The following is a 23,749-nucleotide window of genomic DNA, read 5'->3' as shown; positions in this document are numbered from 1 at the left end:
AAATGCAGGTCAGAAACAGGTAAAGGAAAATGGTGGGTGAGACAAAGGAGTTTGTCCTGTATTTCCTATTTCTGTTTCCATACTGAACTCTGATAAAAGGTAGGGAGTAAGACCACCATAGAAAAACATATGAAGCCTCATTCATAAACAAAGAAACGTAAGTTAAGTCTAAGATGTCTGTTAAATATTGTTTTGTGAAGAAAGCAGGTTGTGAATTGGGAGTACGATGTTACTTCTACGAAACTATAGACACACAATCCTGTGGCTGTGTCCACAAAATGCTGTAGAGGATGTTACTATGTGAGGAGTCAATTCCATATCATTTCAGATGGTACATTTGTCTTTGTGAGCATGGAAATTTTTTTTATTTAAACATTTTAATTATTTTTGAAAGTTATAGTTAGAGATCTTCCATCTGCTGGTTCATTCCCCCAAATGGCCGTGACAGCCAAGGTCTGGGCCAGGCCGAAGCTAGGAAACAGGAGCTTCATTTCGGTCTCCCATGTGGCCCAAGTACCTGGACCAGCTTCTACTGCTTTCCTAGGCACATTATCAGGGAGCTGGATTGGAAGTGGAGCAGCCGGGACTTGAACCAGTGCCCAAATGGGATGCTGCCGCTGCAGACAGTAGCTTAAGCCACTAAGCCACAGCACCAGACCCCCAAGCATGAAAGTTTTGTTTAAAAAAAAAAAATTGTGAGATCAGGTGTTTGGTTTATGGGTTCATGCTTAATGTTAACCTCTTAACTTTCTGCTTTTCAGATAAAACTTGGCAGTTCGTTTTCTCAGTGATGAAATCTGTAGGGAAGCATTTGGTGTGTGCTGTGTGTGTGTATTCTGTGATCTGAATAGTCAGGGACAGCTGCTACTTTGCATTAATATGAGCTGTGTTGGCAATTTGATAGTTTGATCATTCCACTGAAATACACTGTAGTTGTAACATTTAGAAAAGATACTTCCTAGTCTTAGTGAAATAATATGATTTGTTCTCACCTGAGTGATTTTTCTAGAGGCAGACGCTTTGGCAACACAGACCTTCATGGAAAACACTGGAAATCTCTTTTGAGTATTTATTAATTTTTTGAAAGATTTATTTATCTGAAAGGTAGAGTTAGGGTGGGAGAGACAGAAAAGTCTTCCATCCACTGGTTTATTCCCCAAAATTTGGCCACAGTGGCCGGAGCTGAGCCAATCTGAAGCCAGGAGGCAGGATCTTCTTCCCGGTTCAGGAGCCCAAGTACTTGGGCCATCTTCCACTGCTTTTCCAGGTACATTAGCAGGGAGCTGGATTGGAAGTGGAGCAGCGCCCATATGGGATGCTCAAACCTCAAGCAATGGCTTTACCTGCTACACCACAGCGCTGGCCCCAGCATTGTAGTTATTGAAGCCTGGACTTTACAGCTTAAAAGTAATTGACCAGGTGCTGCATTTTTGTTGGTTGTATGTCAGATTAAGAGTTTGTTTGTTTTAAATCCATTGTTGCCAGGGACCTGGTGTCTTCTGGATTAATGGAAAGCACTGTGCTAAGTATTTGCTTCTGCTAAGAAATTTGCAGTTTTCTTAAAACTCAGGGTAGGACTTATCATACCATCATTTGATTTCTTGAATATGTACCTACTTTTATATATTTAGGTACAGATTTTGTGAAAAGCTAGTATTTAACTTATTTGATAGGAAATGTTTAATGATATGTTTTTGTTTCCTTCTCCATTTTCTCAGTAACTTAAAACATTTCAAAAGAATATTTAGAAAGCAAGTTTATTGTACAGAATGAGGCACATGTAATTTTATTCATTAAACAAATTGTATAACAAAGTACGCTTTGTAAATGGTTTTCCATAGCTAATATCTTTACGTTGGTTTAACTAAAATCATTAGGGTAAATTGATTTGTGTAAAACTGAGCCCAGTCTTTTGAAGATTTGTTTTATTTATTTGAAAGGTGGAGTTGGGGGGGGGGGAGATATCGAGATCTGCCATCCTCTGGTTCACTCCCCAAATGGCCACAGAGGCTAAGGCTGAGCTGTTCTGAAGCCAGGAGCCTAGAGCTCTCTCCAGATCTCCCACGTAGTTACAGGGGCCCAACCACTTGAGGCATCTTTCACTGCTTTCCCAGGAGAATTAGCAGAGAAGTGGATCACAAATGGAGCAGCTTGAACTTGAACTGGTGCCCACATGGGTTGCTGGCATCACTGATGTTGACTTTCTCATTACGCCATGATAGTGAATCCAAGCCCAACCTTTTAAAATACATTTATTTATTTATTTATTTATTTATTTTAAGATTTTACTTTATTGAAAGGCAGAGTTGCATAGAAAGAGACCTAAACTGAAAGATCTTCCATCTGATGGTTCACTACCCAGATGGCCACTTTGGCTAGGACTGGGTGAGGCCAAACCCAGGAACTACTACTACTACTACTACTACTACTACTACTACTTTTTTTTTTTTTTTTTTTTTTTGACAGGCAGAGTGGATAGTGAGAGAGAGACAGAGAGAAAGGTCTTCCTTTTGCCGTTGGTTCACCCTCCAATGGCTGCTGCAGCCGGCGCATCGTGCTGATCCGAAGCCAGGAGCCAGGTGCTTCTCCTGGTCTCCCATGCAGGTGCAGGGCCCAAGGACTTGGGCCATCCTCCACTGCCTTCCTGGGCCATAGCAGAGAGCTGTCCTGGAAGAGGGGCAACCGGGATAGAATCTGGCGCCCGAACCGGGACTAGAACCCGGTGTGCCGGCGCCGCAAGGCAGAGGATTAGCCTGTTAAGCTACGGCGCCGGCCAAAGCCAGGAACTTCATCAGGGTCTCCCATGAGGTTGGCAGGAGTACAAACCCTTGGGCTCTGCTGCTGTTCCAGGTGCATTAGCAGAATGGACGTTGTATCAGAAGTGGAACAGCTAAGGCAGGAACTGGTGCCCGTATGGGATGCTGACTTCCTAGGTGGTGCCTTAACCCACTGAATCCCATGCAGACCCCATGTATTATTCTTAATAATAGGTACCACTAACAATGTCATAACTTTAGTCTGTAGGCTAGTTGTGTTGCCATTAAAATACTAATTGCTTAAATTCCCTAGCCTCTTAAAAATAAAACAAGAATTTTAGAAAGTTAAAACAGCAACATCTACTTTAAGATACACATGCAGAAGCACACACAAACACACAGACAACCTGTATTTGCTACAGTCTGTAGCTGTACCTCTCTGATTGCCTCTGAGCAAAAAGGTTTTGATCTTGTTTATTTTAATTCAGTTAATTGCTTTTCCCTATAGAAAATCAGGTTTTGGAGAGCTCTAACAGAGCTATTGCTGGGCTCTCATCCTTTCTGTTTAAATAATGCAGGTACTTTGATGGAAACCTGGAGAAGCTCTTTGCTGAGTGTCATGTAATTAATCCAAGTAAAAAGTCTCGAACACGCCAGATGAATACCAGGTCATCAGCACAGGACATGCCTTGTCAGATCTGCTACTTGAACTACCCTAACTCGGTGAGTATCTGGTAGTTTAAGGCTAGCACTGACTCTGTATTTCATTATTTTAATAAAAGAAATCTGGGGGGTTAGAAGTAGTGACCAGTAAGTAGTAACCTGTCAATGTGTTAAGGAAAGGAAGAAAAAGGAAAAGAGCTTGGTTCACTATTCTTTTTTTTTTTTTAAGATTTTTTTATTTTTGTTTTTATTTTATTTTTGACAGGCAGAGTGGATAGAGAGAGAGACAGAGAGAAAGGTCTTCCTTTTTGCCGTTGGTTCATCCTCCAATGGCCGCTGTGGCCGGTGTGCTGCAGCTGGCGCACCGCGCTGATCCCATGGCAGGAGGCAGGTGCTTCTCCTGGTCTCCCATGCGGGTGCAGGGACCAAGGACCTGGGCCATCCTCCACTGCACTCCCGGGCCACAGCAGAGAGCTGGCCTGGAAGAGGGGCAACCGGGACAGAATCTGGCGCCCCAACCGGGACTAGAACCCGGTGTGCCAGTGCCGCAAGGCGGAGGATTAGCCTGTTGAGTCACGGTGCCGGCCCGGTTCACTATTCTTAACCACAACTAGTTTTTCCTTTTTAAAATAAAATTTTCAAGTTGTCATTACATACTTCAGTATTTCTGGAGTTTATTTACCAGCATGGGAAGAATTATGTAAGAGGTAGGCAGTGAGTAGAGTTGGTGTTCATCCAAACTAAAACAGAGACACATTGTTGTTTTTATTTATTGTTTTGTTTGAGAAGTAGACAAAGCCGCCATCTATTGGTTCACTCCCCAAATGTCCACATTCACTAGAGCTGGGTCTGGGCCAGAACCAGGAGCTGAGAACTCTATCCAGGTCTCCCACATGCGGGCAGAAACCCACATACTTGCTCCCTTAGTTTTGTCCCACAGAATCTGTTGGAGCTGGGGCTGGGAATGAAACTTTGATGTGAACTTGGGGCATCTTAACCCCCAGTCTGAATACACACTCCCACCTTGTTTTTTAAGTAGTCAACTCCCCTAAAAAATACATACTGTTTGCTAGGGAACTTTCAGAATCCTTCCTATGATTTTCAGTTACATAAGTCCATTCTAGTGGAGATTTTGTGGATGGCAGGGGTGATCAGAGATTGGAAGTAGAAGCATGCAGTTGGTATTTCTCTTATGTGTCTGTTCCTCTTAAAAATTTATTGAGGTAAGATGATTTACTTTGAAGTGTTTAGTGAAGAAATTTTAGGTTTAAATAAACAATCTTCCTGTGAAGACCTTCCTTGATTACGTTTGCAGCATGAGTGAGTTACTTGGAATTCAGTGCTAAAGATGCTTCAGGATATCTAAGAAATCTTACTTCTCTGATAGTTATAACTATCTTGTTCATATTCTCTACTTTTAATAATTAAGCACTTTTTAATTATTGTCTACCAGGTCTTACTCTGTTTGTAGATATAGACATATTGAAGGTTTTCCCCTGTTTATCTTGATCAGCTTGTTAACTCTTAACTCTCGATAGAATTTTATGTGTATGTCTTTAAAAAGGCACATTTGAAAGGAGCTAATTTCATATTTTTAAGTGATTATGAAAGAAGTTCTGAAAGAAACAATTGAATACTTGGAATCAGTGAGTTAAAGTAATTTACTAGGTAAAGTTCTAACCGAACTCAGATTTTCAGACTCTTAAAGTAAATATTTGGCTTTGGGAAAAGATCTCAGTGTTTTTCTTTGTCTTTCCAATGAGTGGAATGAAGTATTATTCTCTCAGCTCTCTTCTAGTCTTTGGATCTATCTTTTTTAAGATTTTATTTATTTATTTGAAAGTCAGAGTTACACAGAGAGAGGTCTTCCATTTGCTGGTTCACTCCCCAATTGGCCGCAATGACTGGAGCTGAGCCGATCTGAAGCTGGGAGCCAGGAGCTTCTTCCAGGTCTCCCATGTGGGTGCAGGTGCCCAAGGACTGGGGCATCTTCTACTGCTTTCCCAGGCCATAGCAGAGAGCTGGATCGGAAGTGAAGCAGCTGGGTCTCAAACCAGCGCCCAAAATGGATGCCGGCGCTTCAGGCCAGGGCATTAACCCGCTGTGCCACAGTGCCGGCCCCCAGTACTACTATTAAAATACTTTAAATTTGGGCCGGTGCCGCGGTTCACTTGGTTAATCCTCCACCTGCGTGCTGGCACCCCGGGTTCTAGTCCCAGTTGGGGCGCCAGTTGTGTCCCGGTTGCTCCTCTTCCAGTCCAGCTCTCTGCTGTGGCCCGGGAAGGCAGTGGAGATGGCCCAAGTGCTTGGGCCCTGCATCCGCATGGGAGACCAGGAGAAGCACCTGGCTCCTGGCATCAGATCGGTACAGTGCGCCGGCCGTAGTGGCCATTTGGGGGGTGAACCAACGGCAAAAAGGAAGACCTTTCTCTCTGTCTCTCTCTCTCTCTCACTGTCTAACTCTGCCTGTCCCCAAAAAAAAAAAATAAAAATAAAAATAAAAAAAAATATATATATATATACACACACACACACACTTTAAATTCATGTTGGGACCATTTCTTTGGTATTTGTAATTTATGTAATGCTGCATTTTATAAATGTTTCTGCGAAGTAGTACTAAGACCCAAATAACTTGTCCCAGATCTGGTTTACTCCTTGGCATTTTTCCTCCTGTTCCTTTATAGCCAGTTTCTACTTAATTTAAATCTAATTTGAGTAATGAAGTTAGAGGCTTACAAATAGCCACTGTAGCTTTCTCAATGCACTCAGTTACCATCCAGCAACTCAACAAACTGGAACTGAAATCATGAGTGATTTAAAGTGTAAAATTTTCCTTTGCCCTTGTAACTGATGGTGGAGAAAGTGCTACTCATTCAACATCAGGCACTGTGGAGACCGGACTGCATGGGCCAAAAAGTCACTGACTTGAAGGTAGGAAGGAAGTGGCAGTAATAATGTAAACAGACTTCCCTTTTAATGGAAATGTGCTGTGTACTGCAAAGGATGAGATAGCAAGAGGAGCAGCATTGTTGCAAGGAAGAGTTGGGAAATGTGGCTCAAGCGCTGGTGCCCTCCTCTGGAGGCTGGAAGGCAGGCAGAGTAGTTAGGACCTGAGCTAGCACTGTCTTGTGGGATGCCAGCATACCAAGTGGCGGTTTAGCTAGCTGTGCCTTCTTGGGGTAGGTATTGGACTGATACGTAGAAGGATAATTTTAACTTTTGCAGTTTTGGAGGTAAGTATCAGCTGGAATTCTCCATTAAACTCTACTTATTTAATTAGTGCTTTCATGGCTTACACTGTGTAAGTCACACATTTCAGTTCTACTTTTCAATGTTTATACTTTATTTATACACATCTTCAGTACTTTTGTCCTTCTAGAGAGCAGTGTCAGCTTTATATAGGTGTCACATGAAAATGGGCTCACTAAATGCTTCTGATACTGAGTTTAAAACACTTGGGAGTTAACTGTCATGGATGGTCTGTCCTTTAACAACAATTTCCCAACCCTGTAGAGCACTTCAATTCCTAGGGCTGCCCCTCCAACCTGTGTTACAGTTAATTCAGGGGGTCCTTTTCTTCTTTAAAAGATTCATTCATTTATTTATTTGAAAGTCAGATACAGAGAGAAGAGGAGAGACAGAGCGAGTGAGAGATCTTCCATCCACTGGTTCCATCTATCCTCAAGGTGGGCTCAACAGCCAGGGCTAGGCCAAGCTATTGTGGGTGGCATGTAGGTGGCAGGGGCTGAAGCCCTTCCGTCATCTTCTGCTGCTTCTTCCAGACCATTAGCCGGGAGCTAGATCCAAAGTGGAGCAGGTGGACTCCAGCTGGCGCCTGGATATGGGGTGTGGGTGTCTTAGGTAGCAGCTCTACCTGCTGTGCTCTTGACTTTCAGTGATTTAGTAACCACTGTGACCATTAATCTGTCAGTCTTGAGGATTCTTATTTTAAACAGAATACAGCATATAGGCGTGTATATGTGTTTTCACCTTTTTGGAGTTGTTAGTGTGTTCTCACTATAGTCTTGAGAATCAAAGACTGCCTTAGAATTCTGTGAGCAAGTTAGTGCCAGGTCTTCATAACAGAGAGTAGTGAAATGAGGCTCACTCATTTATGCTTAATGTTTTACATGTTGTTCTCTCTGTAAGACCAGTCCTAGTACACACACACAGCCTTCCATGACTTGCTTCTGTGCCTTTAAAAAAATGTAGTTGCGGGGCTGGCACCATGTCTCACTTGGTTAATTCTCTGCCTGTGGCACCAGCATCCCATATGGGTGCCGGGTTCTGTCCCGGTCGCTCCTCTTCAGTCCAGTTCTCTGCTGTGGCCTGGGAAGGCATTGGAGGATGGCCCAAGTGCTTGGGCCCTGCACCCACGTGGGAGACCAGGAAGAAGCACCTGGCTCCTGCCATGGGATCAGCGCGATGCGCTGGCCACAGCAGCCATTGGAGGGTGAACCAGCGGCAAAAAGGAAGACCTTTCTCCCTGTTTCTCTCTCACTATCCACTCCGCCTGTCAAAATAAATAAATAAATAAATAAAATTAAAAATTAAAAAAGAAAATGTAATGGACTAAATAAAACAGAAGTAAGAACCATAAAAACAGTAAGTATGAAAAAACTTGAAGTGGAAGTTTGTTATGAAGAAGACTTGAAATACCAAGAGAGTCAGAGACAGCTTTAATATTTGCTAAGATTAGAGAAACGTTTGGAGAAAAAAATAGAAAAATAACCAAGTAAGAGGAGGCTGGCAGCAGAGAGCAGTGCGTGGAGTCATGCTGCCTGCCATGGGTGCAGGGCAGACCTGCGTAGTAGAGGGATTTGCAGTGCGGTGCTCGGAGGCACCTCCAGGAAGCTTGGTCCTTCAGCAGGTGGGACTGCCCCATGGAGCAACTTGATAGCTGTCTGGGGAGATCCTTCAGTCCCACTTAATTCAGAAGCCATGACAAATCTCATTGTATAGAAGTGAAGTGCTTTTACATGGCAAGCAAATCAGAACCTTCAGAATGAAACTGGCCCACAAGTTCGCCCAGCAGGCCAGATGCCTTTGTCCCTCTCAGAGGACCTGTGGTTCCTGCTGACGTGGACCCTGGGGGCAGCCCTGCTGGCCAGTGCTTGAGCTTCTTGTTCCTGGCAGCAGCCGTCCTGGCCCAGGCCCACCCACCGTAGGCATTTTGGAAGAGAACCACTGGGTGCTGGGGTGAGGGCACATCTGTGCTCTTACCCCCCTTTCCTTTCAAGTTACTTAAATGTGAAATACTGAAACCTAGAGAAAGTGATTGATGCGCTCAAGAGTGGCCAGTCTCCTAAATAAGTACAGGATAACACTACATCATCTTTTTAAAAAACACCCAATGGAACAGTAGGTAAAGTAAGTGAAGAGAATGTGCTGGGTCCATGTTAAGCCTCTGCCTGTACTTCTGATCCAACTTCTGGCTGATGCTCCTGGGAAAGTGGCAAAGGATAATCCAAGTGCCTGAGGCCCTGCTACCCACGTGGGCTTGGATGGAGTTCTGGGCTCCTGACTTTGGCCTGGCCCAGCCCTGGCCATTGCTGCCGTTTGGAGAGTGAACCATATAAGCTATGTCTGTCTCTCCCTGCTGCCCACCCCCCAACTTTGGCCCTATCTCTGTCTCTTGCTCTGTAACTGCAATTACAATAAATTAAAAAAAATTTTTTTGACAGGCAGAGTGGACAGTGAGAGAGAGAGAGAAAGGTTTTCCTTTGCCATTGGTTCACCCTCCAATGGCCGCTGCGGCCGGCTCATCGCGCTGATCCGAAGCCAGGAGCCAGGTGCTTCTCCTGGTCTCCCATGGGGTGCAGGGACCAAGCACTTGGGCCATCCTCCACTGCCTTCCCGGGCCACAGCAGAGAGCTGGCCTGGAAGAGGGGCAACCTGGATAGAATCCGGCGCCCCACCAGGACTAGAATCTGGTGTGCCAGCGCCGCAGGTGGAGGATTAGCCTAGTGAGCCGCGGCACCGGCCTGCAGATAAATTTGTTTTTATAAGGATGTCTAAAGGGAACTTGAGGCAAAGTAACGAGATTCTTTCTTTTCCCCTTAAAGCTTTATTTATTTATTTCTTTGAAAGGCAGAGTGACAGATCTTCCATCTCCCCAAATAGCTGCAACAACCAGGGCTGGGCCAGGAGTTAGTATCTGCTTGCAACACCAGCATCCCACATTAGTGTGCAGGTTCAAGTCCCGCCTTTTTACTTTTGATAACACTCTCTGTTAATGCACCTGGAATAGCAGAGGAAGACGGCATGAATACCTGGCCCCCTGCTACCCACACAGGAGACCTGGATGGGGTTGTGAGTTCCTGGCTTCAGCCTTGAGCCAGTCTAGGCTGTTGTGGCCTTTTGCGGAATGAACTAGTGGGTCTCTCTCTCTCCCACTACCCCCTCTCTAAACCTTTAAGTAAATCTTAAAAAAGTTTAAAATCTGTTTTCAGATATTAAAACTTCAAGTTTTAATTTTCTTACATTGACATGAGTGTGAATACCCATGTGCAGTAGAAATTGTTACAAGCTCGGCCAGCGCCATGGCTTAACAGGCTAATCCTCCGCCTTGCGGCACCAGGTTCTAGTCCCGGTTGGGGCGCCGGATTCTATCCTGGTTGCCCCTCTTCCAGGCCAGCTCTCTGCTATGGCCCGGGAAGGCAGTGGAGGATGGCCCAAGTCCTTGGGCCCTGCACCCGCATGGGAGACCAGGAGAAGCATCTGGCTCCTGGCTTCGGATCAGCGCGGTGCGCCGGCCGCAGCTCGGCGGCCATTGGAGGGTAAACCAACGGCAAAAAGGAAGACCTTCCTCTCTGTCTCTCTCTCTCACTATCCACTCTGCCTGTCCAAAAAAAAAAAAACTAGTAGATTTGAGATATAATTCACATGTTATCAATACATCTATATATAGTGATTTTTAAATGAATTCAGAATTGTGTAATTATTACACTTAATTCTAGATTATTCTTATAAACCCCCAAAGAAACCTCATAATGTCTTTTAAGCAAGTATTCATTTAATCTCAAGCCCCCCCAGCTCTATGCAGCCCCTCATGCACATTCTTTTTTTTTTAGATTTTATTTATTTGTCAGGCAGAGTTACAGAGAATGAGAGATAGAGAGAGAGAAAGGTCTTCCTTCCACTGGTTCAATCTCCAAGTGCCTACAATGGCCGGAGCTGCGCGGATCCAAAACCAGGAGCCAGGTGTTTCATCCCGGTCTCCCATGCGGTTGCAGGGGCCCAAGCACTTGGGCCATTCTCCACTGCCTTCCCAGGCCACAGCAGAGAGCTGGACTGGAAGAGGTGCAACCGGGACTAGAACCGGCACCCATATGGGATGTGGACGCTTCATGCATATTCTTTAACTGTGAATTTGTTTTTTCCAGGCCTGTATGGAGGAATGAATAATTGTGTGACTGGGTTCTTCAGCCTAGTGTTTGTAAGGTCCCCTCCTGGTGCCACTTGTGTCAGTATTCATTCCTTTTCTATTCTGGGAAGTATTCCTTTCCATGGAGAGTACAGGTTATGTGTATCCATCAGTTGATAAATGTGTGGATTGTTCCTACTGTTTGACTATGATGAATAATGCAACCATGAACAATTTTTTTTTTAATATTTATTTATTTGAAAGGCAGAGTTAGAGATCTTTCATCCCATTGTTCACTTCCCAAATGGCCACAATGGCCAGGGCTGCGCCAGAATCTTCATCTGGATCTCCCACATGGGTGCAGGGGTGCAAGCACTTGGGGCCATCTTCTCTGCTCATTAACAGGGAGCTGGATCAGAAGTGCAGCAGCTGGGACTCGGACACCCATTTGAATGTGGTGCTGGCATTGCAGGTGGTGACTTAACACCTGCCACACACCAGACCCTGTGAACACTTTGGTGCAAGTTTTAATCTGGGTGCATGTTTTTGTTTCTTTTGAGTATTTGTGTAGGAGTATCATTGTTGGGTCATATAGTAACTCTTAAGTTTATCATTTTGAGAAACTTTCTGATTTTATTTTCCCTGAGCATTTGTATTTCCATCAGTTTTTCTTTTCTTTTATTTATTTTTTTTGACAGGCAGAGGTAGACAGTGAAAGAGAGACACAGAGAGAAAGGTCTTCCTTCCGTTGGTTCATCCCCTGCATGGCTGCTGTGGCCAGCACGCTGCACCAATCTGAAGCCAGGAGCCAGGTGCTTCCTCCTGGTCTCCCATGCAGGTGCGGGGCCCAAGCATCTGGGGCCATCCTCCACTGCCTTCCCAGGCCACAGCAGAGAGCTGGACTGGAAGAGGGGCAACCAGGACTAGAACCAGCTCCCCAATCGGGACTAGAACCTGAAGTGCTGATACCGGAGGCGGAGGATTAGCCTAGTGAGCCATGGTGCTGGCCTATTTCCATCAGTTTTATGGGGATTCCAATTTTCCCAGATCCTGACCAATATTTGTTATTTTTTATTTTAGTTCTCCACTGAGTTTGAAGTACATTTCTGTACTTTCTGTACTTCTGCCCTTGATTGGTATCGTTCGGGGAGGGTGTCTGTGATCCCAAAGGTCCTGCCATTATGAAAAGTTCTCTGTGGAAGGGAGGAGGAAACATCGTTTCTGAGCCTGGAGAGATATCCCAGCTTGTTTGCTTCCTTTTGAGTCAGTGCTTCTCAGTGCTGTTGGATTTCCTACCAGGATGATGGTTTGTGGCCTTGTATGATCCCTGAGAGTTTAATTAGTCCTCAGTAATCAGCCATGTGTCTGTGTTTAAGCACTGTGGTTTGAACGTCATATAAATAAAAGCAGCCAGGTGCTGTGGTGACTGAATCTCTTAACCTCATAAAGTCCTAGAAGTTGACCTGAGCACCACAGTTTTTGAAACTCATTGGCTCCAGCTTCTTACCTTTAGTCCACTCTGATTACTTTGGAGTGTATTTACTGTTGTTAGGTAATAGGTAATGACATTGAACACCTTTTCATATGCTTATTAGTATATGGTATTGAATACAAAGTTGTTTTCTGCCTTTCCTAAAATTTTTAAATATTTACAATAGATAATGTTTCTTCTTAATCAGGTGTTTTGTGTTCATGTCTATATTTTACCATCTGAAAGGTCATTTTACTAGCCCATATGTTTTTGGCATGTTGGACATTTTGGTCACTAGGGGAAATGTGACCTAACAGAGCCTTGAGTCACTCACTGTGTGTAGTGATTTCCCTGATGTTTTCGTTAAAGTTCATGTTTGTTTGTTTGTTTGTTTTCCATTGTTTTTTGCAGTATTTCACTGGCCTTGAATGTGGACATAAGTTTTGTATGCAGTGCTGGAGTGAATATTTAACTACCAAAATAATGGAGGAAGGCATGGGACAGGTAAATATGCCAATTTTTTGTTTTTCAGGTTTTTCTGAATTTCCTATAGTATTTAGACCCTTGCACAAATTTAACAGATGAAATTTTCTGTATTATAAATCTCTTTGGGAATGTTTTTCTAGATCAGAATTCTAAAATGTAATGGGTTATTTTTGTGTTTACAGTGTGACATTCCAGATTTAATGGGGATAAAGTTTTTCTCTCTGAGCGTCAGTATTGATATGTATCAGGCTGTACTAGTTGGGTAGTTTTGTCAGATAACTTGGTTTTATCTTTCAAAGCTATGTGTTGAAATTCTAGTTACTCAGCTCAGCATTTTTAGTTACTTTATGGTAATAAAAACACACAACACACATACATGCATACTGGCTTTAAATAGAAAGGGAGGGATTGAAATCCCATAAACATTGAAATATCCCAGAACCTAGCAAAGTGCCTGGCTGTGGTAAGCATTCAGTAAATGCCTGCTGAATGAAGACATAGTTTAAATTTCAATCTTTTTCAGACTATTTCGTGTCCTGCTCATGGGTGTGATATCTTAGTGGATGACAACACAGTTATGTAAGTATTTTTGATAGATTCTGCATGTTGAATATCGGTTAATTGGCTAAACCAAAATAACTTTCATTCAGCTCCCCAGGAGGAGGTGAACGTTTTAGAAGTCTGAAGAGGCTTTCTACATTCCTTTGTAGTCAAAAAGTGCATTTGTTCCTTGATTAAGTGCCCAGTCACTGTTCAGTTACACTTGGCAGTCCATGATTGGATTTGGGAAAACCTTGGAACTGACAGGAGAAAACGGCGACGTGTTGACGTGTCGGTAGAGGTCCTCTGGGAAGTAGATGTTCAGAAGCAGTGAGGCAGCATCATACGGGCTGCAGGGGAGGCGAGGGATGAGGAGGAGCAGGGAGTTCTGCAGGCTGAATGACACGTGTTGAAGCAGAGAGCGCAGGGTTCGGGAGGAGGAGCCTCACTGCGATGCAGCTGTGCAGGTTTCTGGCAGCCCTGGGGGAACTCCAGTGCAGACTCTCTGGTAAGCAGAAGTGAGGGCCTCCGAGTATTGTTGCCATGTCCTGCCCTTGATTGGTATCGTTCGGGGAGGGTGTCTGTGATCCCAAAGGTCCTGCCATTATGAAAAGTTCTCTGTGGAAGGGAGGAGGAAACATCGTTTCTGAGCCTGGAGAGATATCCCAGCTTGTTTGCTTCCTTTTGAGTCAGTGCTTCTCAGTGCTGTTGGATTTCCTACCAGGATGATGGTTTGTGGCCTTGTATGATCCCTTAGAGAGTTTAATTAGTCCTCCGTAAGCACCTGGCTCCTGCCTTTGGATCAGCGTAGCTCCAGCCGTGGCGGCCATTTGGGGGTTAATCAATGGAGGAAAGGCCTTTCTCTCTCTCTCTCTCAGTTTAACTCTACCTGTCAAATTAAAAAAAAAAAAAAAAAAAGGTCTTGACAGCTCCACTTGCAGCCCAGTTTCCTGCTAATGGCCTAGCAAAGCAGTGGATGACGGCCCAACTATCTGGGCCTCTGTAGCCACATAGGAAACCCTGAGGAAGCGCCTATATCCTGGCTTTGGCTTAGTCTAGTGCTGGTCATTGTGGTCTTTTTGGGGAGTGAACTAGAGAATGGAAGATCAATCTCTCCTGCCCTCCCCCCACCCCGTTACTGTGACTTTAAAAATAAATTCTGTTCTTTCAGTTTTTAGCTATTTAAGATGACTTCAAAAAGCACATAGAAAATGGAATTCAAAGGTTTGGTTTTTAAAAATTTATTTGAGAGGCAGAGAGAGATGCCATTTATTGATTCATTCCCCAAATGACCCTTGGGTCTGCAGTGGGCCTGTTTAAAGCCAGGAGCCAGGAATTCAACCCAAGTCCCACATGGATGGTAGAGGTACAGTTCCTTGAGCTGTCACTGCTGTCACCAGCAGGAAGCCAGTCCTAAGCTGGAGGTGGACATCATACCCAGACACTCTAACATAGGACACAAGCATCCCATCTATATCTTAATCTCCAGGCTAAACATGTACCACAAGATGTTTATTTTGAAGCAGATATTTAAGTCTATGTGCAGTTTTTTATAGTATTCATTTTATATACATTTTCTAAAGACCCCTCCTCCGTGTCTTTACCCCTTACTGTGAAAGTACGGAAATCAATGTTTCAGTGCTACCTTTTACCTTCCCTTCGTCACCCGATGATTTCTAGTAGCTGTATAATTAATTAGTTCATATGATCAGAGTTACCGTTATAGAGTAGTTGTAGAACCAGTTAATTGTCCATTTCAGACTGTGCTGCTATTAGAAGAATGAATCACGCATCCAAGTCAGATGATGCTGTTTTACCTGCTGTCAGGTTTTTTCAGTCTCAGGCAGGGCTGTGAAGCCATGTGGACTCTTAGTAATCACCTCGTACCATTTCTAGCATCTGAGACCAAAGATGAGCTAAACTCTGATTCATGCATTAATTGCATTATAATGACACATCTCATTTCATGGTTGTAAAATGTTGTTCTTATTATAATATGCTCATTTTAATATGCATTAATTTTTATTTTACTTCATTTACTAAGTCCTAACATACATTCATTTAAGTGTGTAAAGTACATTAACCTTTAAGCAGGGGTGGCGCTATTTGGATATTATAACATTATTCACAGGCTGTACATAGTTATCAACTTAAATTATCTTGCTGTGGATTTACTGAATTTTGAGTTCCAGCTGCCATTGCCTTGACAGGGCCAGACAGTTGATTCCATGGACTTTATATAGCCCACAGGCCAGATGTTCCCCACCTCTGCTCTCAGGCACCTTGCTTTGCTACTGCTGCCCTGTTCAAGGGACAGGACTTGCCAGTATCCAGAATGTTCCTCTCCTTGCCCTTGATCCTTTCTGTCTGACTCTGCTGCTCACCCTCACTTACCTGTTCTTAAAGAACCGTTCTTAAGATTTACGTGTATTAATTGCCTTGTAAGAATGCTTCCAATGTTCTGTTACGAGAGTTTGGGGTGTGTGTGTATGTGTGTATATTTTTTCCCAGTGTGACTTGCCTTTTCTGAGAAGGTGAGGCGTTTTTTTTTTTTTTAATTTCATTTTTTGGATTGATTTGAAAGATACATAGAGTGAAGGAGAGAATCTTCCACCTGCTGGTTCATTTCCCAATTGCAAAGGCCAGAGCTGGGTCAGGCTGAAGCCAGGAGCCAGAAGCTTCTTCTGGGCCTCCCACATGGGTCCAGGAACCCAAGCACTTGGGCCATCTGCTGCTTTCCCAAGCACATTAGCAGGGAGCCAGATTGGAAGTGGAGCAGCTGGGACTCAAACTCAAACCAGTGCCCATATGGGATGCCAGCACTGCCAGCTGGACCTTCTGTGTCTTCATTCTCCCCTCTTTGGTCAAAACTTCATTTTAATGGTATCTAATTGATCATTGTTTCCCCAGTTTATGATTATTGCCGTTCTTGAAATCTTTGCTTACACTAGGTTGAATTTATTCGTAGGGCACAGAATTTATGGGAAATATTTTGATAGTACGTGGCTTTCAAGTTGAATGTCACTGTCAGCACTGTTTTAAGTAGAACACACACAGCACAGAAGCTATGCTAAGTCAGGGCTCAGAGCTAATACACTGAAACTATTTCCTATTCTCATTTACATGTAAAATGACCAATTTGCCAAGTTTTAGTAGTTAATAAGGTTATATTTATAGATAAGGAATAACTTACTGAGAAGTGTTGCTAATTTAAATTTCATAAATGTTACTGGATTGTGACTGTGAACTTGGAAGGGAGGGGTACATGAAGCAGTCTTGGTAGACCAGGTAAACTGTTACCCTGTCCTTGGCTTACAAGGCAGAGCTGTGAGGTTTTGAGTAGAGGACTGACATGGTCAGAGACTATTGCTGTTTAAACAAAGATAGTAAGTGCCTGGAACCCCACCACAGCAGTCCAGGAAAGAGATGGCGGAAGTTTGGGTCAGGATGGCAGTAGAGGACATGATGATAAGTAGTTGTGTTTTGGAGCTACTTTCTGGAAATAATCAGAACTAAATATGGTGATTGAGAGAAAGCAGTGAGTCAGAGATGACTGCAGGACCATTTTGACCTTTGATTTTGATTAAATAAATTCTGTGACAGTAAATGTTTTTATAAAGATGTTAAATAAGTATCATGACTTGTGTGGTTCAGATGCCCAACAGTGGGAGGTGGAGTGACACAGTTTCCAGGTGGTTTGTGAGTTAACGGATGACTCCAATAAATGCTGGTAATGTTAGTGGGGAAAAAAATGAGGTATAAAAGTATGTGTAGTACATTCCCTATTAAAATTATCATACATTTACCCATAAATGTCCAGATTCATAAAACTCTTGGGTCATTACTCTTCTTTCTAGAGTGACAGTTACAGGTGATTTTTATTTCTTTTTTAATGCTTGACTATAATTTGTATGTCAAGGGGAAAAGCTTTTTAAAAAAGAGAATATTTTTTATAATTGGCTCTAAATTTAAGTATAACTTCATTTATTCAAGGTGCTGTCCAAGCATAAAGTGTGGTTTAACAATTAGAATTAATAAAGCAATCATTGTGTTTACTGTCATCTAGCTTTACATCATATTTCTCGAGTTAGTTTGAGGTGAAAGCCGGGTATTATCCCAAACTCGTGGGTGGTTAAATGCCATTGACCCTGTGCTTACCATGTATATAATAGATGCTAACAAGGTTATTTTTGTTTACCTAGAGAGCTAACTTCTGCTAGTTGAGTTGACATCATAACCATTTTTTATTTATTTGTTTGAAAGGCAGAGCTAGAGAGAGGGGGAAGGGGGGGGGGGGCTTCCATTTGCTGGTTCACTCCCCCAAATGACCACAGCAGCTGGAGCTGGGCTGATCCAAAGCCAGGAGCTTCTGCTGGGTCTCCCATGCAGGCACAGGGTCCTCTGCTGCTTTCCTCGGCACACCAGCAAGGAGCCTGATTGGAAGTGGAGCAGCCAGGTCTCAGACCAGGCCATATGGGATGCCAGCACTGCAGGCGATGGGCAGTTTTACCCACTACACCAAGCACCAGCCCATGAGCTAATTCTTTGAACAAAGCACCTTTTTTTAATGGCATTTATTTTATTTGACTGGTACAGTTAGAGAGAGAGAGAGAGAGAAAGGTCCTCCTTCCATTGGTTCACTCCCCAAATGGCCGCTACGGCCGGCGCTGTGCCAAACCGAAGCCAGGAGCCAGGTGCTTCTTCCTGGTCCCCATGTGGACGCAGAGGCCCAAGCACTCAGGCCATCCTCAACTGCTCTCCTGGGCCACAGCAGAGAGCTGGACTGGAAGAGGAGCAACCAGACTAGAACCGGCACCCATATGGGATGCTGGCACTGCAGGCTGAGGATTAACCAAGTGAGCCACGGTGCTGGCCCCACAAAACACTTTTGCTTTTTGCTTTTGTTGGAAACTTATGATGAGGGTGCCTACTCTCTTTGTGTTTCTACCTCTCTCTCTAACTCTTCCAAATATATAAAATAAATGTTTTAAATTAAAAGAATTAGCTCATGAATGACCAGAGTGCGTCTAATTTCCCTATCATCATTTGAACAGACATCTTTTTTTTTTATTATTAAAGATATTTATTTATTTATTTGAGAGGTAGAGTTACAGGCAATGAGAGAAAGAAACAGAGAAAAAGGTGTTCCTTCCATTGGTTCACTCCCCAAATGGCCACAATGGCTGGAGCCGTGCCTAACGAGCCAGGAGTCTCTTCCCGGTCTCCCACGTGGGTGCAGGGGCCCAAACACTTGGGCCATCTAACTGGATCTGATTCTTTATTATTGTTATTTAATTGATGCAAAGTCCACAGTCTTTTAGTACATTCACAATGTTGTGTAAACATAACCTAATTCCAGAATATTTTCATCATATCCGTTAAGCTGTCGCTCCGCATCCCCTTCTTCCCTCATGTTAGCATCAGCATTCAGCTGTTAGCTGTCTGGGGATGTGCCTGTTCTGGACATTTCACATTAGTGGCATCACAAATGTGGTCTTTCGTGACAGGCTTCTTAGACTGAGCATGTTTTCAAGGTTCACCCATGTTGTAGCATGAATCCGCACTTACCTCCTTTTTATTGCTGAGCAGTATTCTGCTATGTGGATGTTCCAGTTTTTGTGAGAGCCGGAGAAATGGGCAGTTAACGCTGTCTAACTTTTTGAGGAACTGCGAGTATGCTGATTATTTTCAGGCCCTAGTTTGAACACCTCTGATGTAGGAAGGGAATATTTATTGAACACTCTCTACAGGCCAGGCACTGTGCTGGATACAGGGCATCCTCTTTGGATTTTACAGCATCAAAAAATGGGAGCAGGAAGACAGATGGGAAAACATGATTACATAGACACCTGTCTGATTAGAATTATGGTAAAGTCTGTAAAGGGAGTGTTTCGGGTGCCATAGGAACTTAGAGGGCCTCTACATCTAGACTGGTACAATCTAGAGTTGGGAAAGGCATCCTGAAGTTGTACCATGGCAATACCTCTCATAGCTTACTGTTTGCCAGGCACTTTTCTAGTCTCGACTCTTATTTCTGCTGTGTATTTACGGATTTGTTGTCTGAGGTATGGAGAGATCAGAGAACCCACCTCAGTTCATAGCTAGGGAACGGGGAGGCTCCCTGACCCCTTCTGTGCAGGGAGTGGCTCCTGCAGACACCGTGGGGAAGGGTGGCAATGAGGAATGCAGACTGGATGGGTCTTGTGGGAAGAAGGTGGCAGGCAGGCTGTGAAGCCTGAGTTCAGCGAGGCCAAGGACAGAAAATGATTGGAGTTGGGCTACATGCATGTTCAGTACAGTTCTCCATGGCTTTGTCAGTGATAATTTTTCCTCCTGCTTTAATATAATTTCCTTAGAATACTTATTCTAGCGGTGCTTACCATGAAAGTCAAGAAACCTAGGCTTAGCCTCAGAGTTCCTCACTTTTTTGGGTTCCTGTGAGCCTTAGAAATTACTGTGATTATAGAGAGTTTCTTTAAGTGCCAACAATTTTCAGAAGAGGCCCTTAAAATTATATAAGCTATAGGTATTGCAAAACATAGATCCATTCCTGAATATGACTGCCAGCAACATTTCTCATTTCACGTCCTGATTTGGTAGAGTGTAAGGGAAGGGGCCAAGAATTCCTGTGTGGTGGTGGTGGTGGTGTTTTTTCTGAAAGGCAGAATTGTAGAGAGGCAGAGAGAGAGCTTCCATCCGCTAGTTCGCTCCCCAAATGGCTACAAAGGCTGGAGCCAGGATTTTCTTTCACGTCTCCCATGTGGATACAGGGGCCCAAGGACTTGGGCCATATTCCACTGATTTCCCAGACCATAGCAGAGAGCTGGATTAGAAATGGAGCAGCCGGGACTCAAAACTGGCACCTATATGGGATGCTGGCACTGCAGGATGAGGCTTTACCTGCTATGCCACAGTCCCAGCCCCAATAATTGTTGTCTTAAGATACAGTCTCAACGTTTTGAACACTCTGAAAGGGGCCTCAAGTTGGCAATGCTTGGTAAGTTATTAGGGTATAATATGAACTGCATGAAAATAGGACATTTAGAATGTAAGAATCTTGCGGGAAAGTCTACCAAATAGAACTATAGAAACTTTGAAGCAGTTTATAAAGTTGTATTTCAAAATTTGGAGATAATCTCAGGTGAAAACCTTCTGATAAACGATTTTTGTTCTTGGTTTCAGGCGCCTGATCACAGATTCAAAAGTTAAATTAAAGTATCAGCATTTAATAACAAATAGCTTTGTAGAGGTAAGTGATTTAAAACTTTATTCTTTTAATGGGGAATTTGGCTTATTAATAGAAATAAACTAATTAATAAATCTCTTCATGTATCTGAGCTTTAGAAACAAAATTTTTATAAGTTTTTCATTTGGATGATGGGTCTTTTTTTATTGTTGTTGTTTTTTAAGGATTTATTTATTTATTTGGAATGTAGTGTTATAGAGAGGCAGAGGCAGAGAGAGAAAACTTCCATCCACTGGTTCACTGCCCAGATGGCTAGAGCTGGTCCAATCAGGAGCCAGGACCTTCTTCTGGGTCTCCCACACAGTTGCGGGGGCCCAAGGACCAAGGACCAAGGACTTGGGCCATCTTCTGCTTTCCCTGGCCATAGCTGAGAACTGGATCGGAAGTGGAAACAGCCAGAACTTGGACCCCAGTGCCCGTATGGGATGCCAGCACCGCAGGTGTCAGCTTCACCTGCTGTGCCACAGTGCCAGCCCTGCTGAGTCTTGGTTAATCACATTTGGGATTCTAACCTTGCTCTTTATCTGTTTCTTTTACATTCTGTTACCAGTGAATCTTTTTAATAGAGGATGCTGTTTTATTGTTACCCAGTTTCTTTCTTATGTCAGAGCACAGAGCAGAGGCCATCAAATCAAGGCCTGCCAGTTTTTGTCACTGGGATGAGGTAGAGCATACCCACCCTCTTTGTGCTATGACTGCTTTCACCCTGTGGAGAGCACTGTAGCTCACAACAGAAATTCTTTCCCCTCTGGCTCTCTACAGCAGTTTGTGGCCTCTCTGTGGGAGCATCTGTTTTACCTGATATTTTAGTTCTAGAAAAAAATTTTATTTTTGTTAGACATAAAACTGTAAAACAGCATATTTTAGGAATAGTATATTTTTTGAAATTTGCAGTGGACATTTGAATTCGGGACAGAGTTTTACTTGAGTTGTGTTTTTCTTCCATGATAAGAATGCTTGAAAGATGGTATTTGCTTTTGAGGAGCTAGATTATTTAGCATTTGGCTTGTTTTTTATTTTTGTTTTTTAATGACCAAGGGCGGAAATTACGCAGTATATCCAGTGGCTTATCTCGGCTATTCTCTAGTATGTAAACACTGCCCTTTTTAACAAAAGCATATATAGTTTCCTTGTGTCTTATTTAAATTGCCCTGCAATAGAACCATATATAAATTTTTTAAATGACTTATTTGAAAGGCAGAGTTTCAGAGAGAGGCAAAGATAGAGATCTTCCATCTGCTGGTTCACTCCTCAAATGGCCACAATGGCTGGGCCTGGGGAAGGCCAAAGCCTGGAGCCTGGAATCTATTCTGGATTCCAACATGTGTGGCAGGGTTCCATGCACATAGGACATCTTCTGTTGCTTTCCCAAAGACATGAGTAGGGAGCTGGATCGGCAGTGGAGCATAGGGACTTGAACCATCACTCAAACAGGATGCCGGCATTGCAGACAGCAGCAGCTTTATCCACTGCACCGCAGTGCTGGCTCCAAGCATAAACAAACTGATGGTTCTTAATGATTATTTAATGGATAGTTAAAGTTTTTCAGTGGGATTTTGAAAATAGAGCAGGAGAGAGTTCATATATTTTATAAAACTGTCTTCCAGGGGTAAAGAGTTTTGGAAAAACAGAGGTTCCAGTAGCATTCTGTGGAAGACAACGCCGGATTTTAGGTGCTGGTGTCACTGGCCTCCTTTGCCCTTGCGCTAGGGTAGCAATATAGATAATTGCTTTGTGTGCTGGGATATTTTTGCATCATGGTTTAATTTGCTGTCATTTTTAATTTTCTGACTTGTGTTTCAGTGCAATCGACTGTTAAAGTGGTGTCCCGCCCCAGATTGCCACCATGTTGTTAAAGTCCAATATCCTGATGCTAAACCTGTTCGCTGCAAATGTGGGCGCCAGTTTTGGTAAGCAAGTGATTTCCTAAATTGTAGAACTAAGTACAACTTTCTTGTTTTTTCTTGGCAGTGAGATGGTAAGAGAAACTTCTTCCCAAAGCAAAGAGATGAGTGATGCTGATTTAAAATATTGTTTGGGGCAGGTGTTATGGTGCAGCTGTTTAAGCACAGCCTACATTGGTAGCATCCCATGTAAGTACTAGTTCAAGTCCTGGCTGCTCTGATTCCAATCCAGTTCCCTGCTAATGTACCTGGAAAAGTAGTAGAAAATGGCCCAAGTACTTTGGCCCCTGCCACCCACATGGAAGTCCCCAAGTGGAACTTATGGCTCCTCGCTTCTGCTTGGCCCAGCCTCAACCATTGTGGACATTTGGGGAATCAACCTACAAAGTGGAAGAAACACTCTTTCTCTCTCTCTATTCCCCTCTCCCTCTCTCTGTAGCTCTGCTTTTCAAATAAATCTTTTAAAAATTAATAAAAACTTTTTTTTTTTTTTTTAACAGGCAGAGTGGATAGTGAGAGAGAGAAAGGTCTTCCTTTGCCGTTGGTTCACCCTCCAATGGCCGCCGTGGCTGGCGCACTGCAGCCGGCGCATCGCGCTGATCCAAAGCCAGGAGCCAGGTGCTTCTCCTGGTCTCCCATGCGGGTGCAGGGCCCAAGGACCTGGGCCATCCTCCACTGCACTCCCGGGCGATAGCAGAGAGCTGGCCTGGAAGAGGGGCAACCGGGACAGAATCCGGCGCCCCGACTGGCACTAGAACCCAGTGTGCCGGCGCCGCAGGCAGAGGATTAGCCTATTGAGCCGCAGCGCCGGCCAAAAACTGTATGTTTTAAGAAATGGGTAGAAAAGTCACAGATTATAATCTATTTCCTTAATGCTCTAGTTTTTTGTTTTAAGATTGATTTATTTGAAAGGCAGAATTAGAGACAGAAATCTTCTGTCTGCTGGTTCACTCCCCAAATGGCTGCAATGGTTTGTGGCTGTGCCACACCGAAGCTAGGAGCCAGGAGCTTCTGTCAGGTCTCCCACATGACTGCAGGGGTCTAAGTACTGCGGCCATCTTCCACTGCTCTCCCAGGTGCATTAGCAGGGAACTGGATCAAAAGTGGAGTGGCCAGGACTAGAACCATTGCTCATATTGGATGCCAGCACTGCAGACAGCATCTTAACGTGCTGCTTTGCAGTGCCAACAAATACTCTGATTTTTTGAATGTGTGTTTCAAGAGGAAAAGAAATATATTTATGTGATCACATTTTCCTGTGTACTCTACTGGGACTTACATGAGCAGACTTTTTCAAAAAGTTTTTGGAAAATA

General features: G+C 43.6%; 1 protein-coding gene across 1 annotated transcript in view; it reads left to right on the top strand.

The window, feature by feature from the left end:
- ARIH1 (ariadne RBR E3 ubiquitin protein ligase 1) overlaps positions 1-23,749 on the top strand; it is a 103,808-nt gene that overhangs the window by 58,325 nt on the left and 21,734 nt on the right. The window contains 5 exon segments of the mRNA XM_062206501.1: positions 3,335-3,479; positions 12,671-12,763; positions 13,269-13,324; positions 20,468-20,534; positions 22,335-22,441. Coding sequence (XP_062062485.1) covers positions 3,335-3,479; positions 12,671-12,763; positions 13,269-13,324; positions 20,468-20,534; positions 22,335-22,441 — 468 coding nt within the window.

This window comes from Lepus europaeus, chromosome 11 (genome assembly GCF_033115175.1).
Source record: "Lepus europaeus isolate LE1 chromosome 11, mLepTim1.pri, whole genome shotgun sequence".
NCBI lineage: Eukaryota > Metazoa > Chordata > Mammalia > Lagomorpha > Leporidae > Lepus > Lepus europaeus.
The sequence above is the reverse complement of the archived record's forward strand: the minus strand, read 5'-3'. Positions and strand labels throughout refer to the sequence as shown.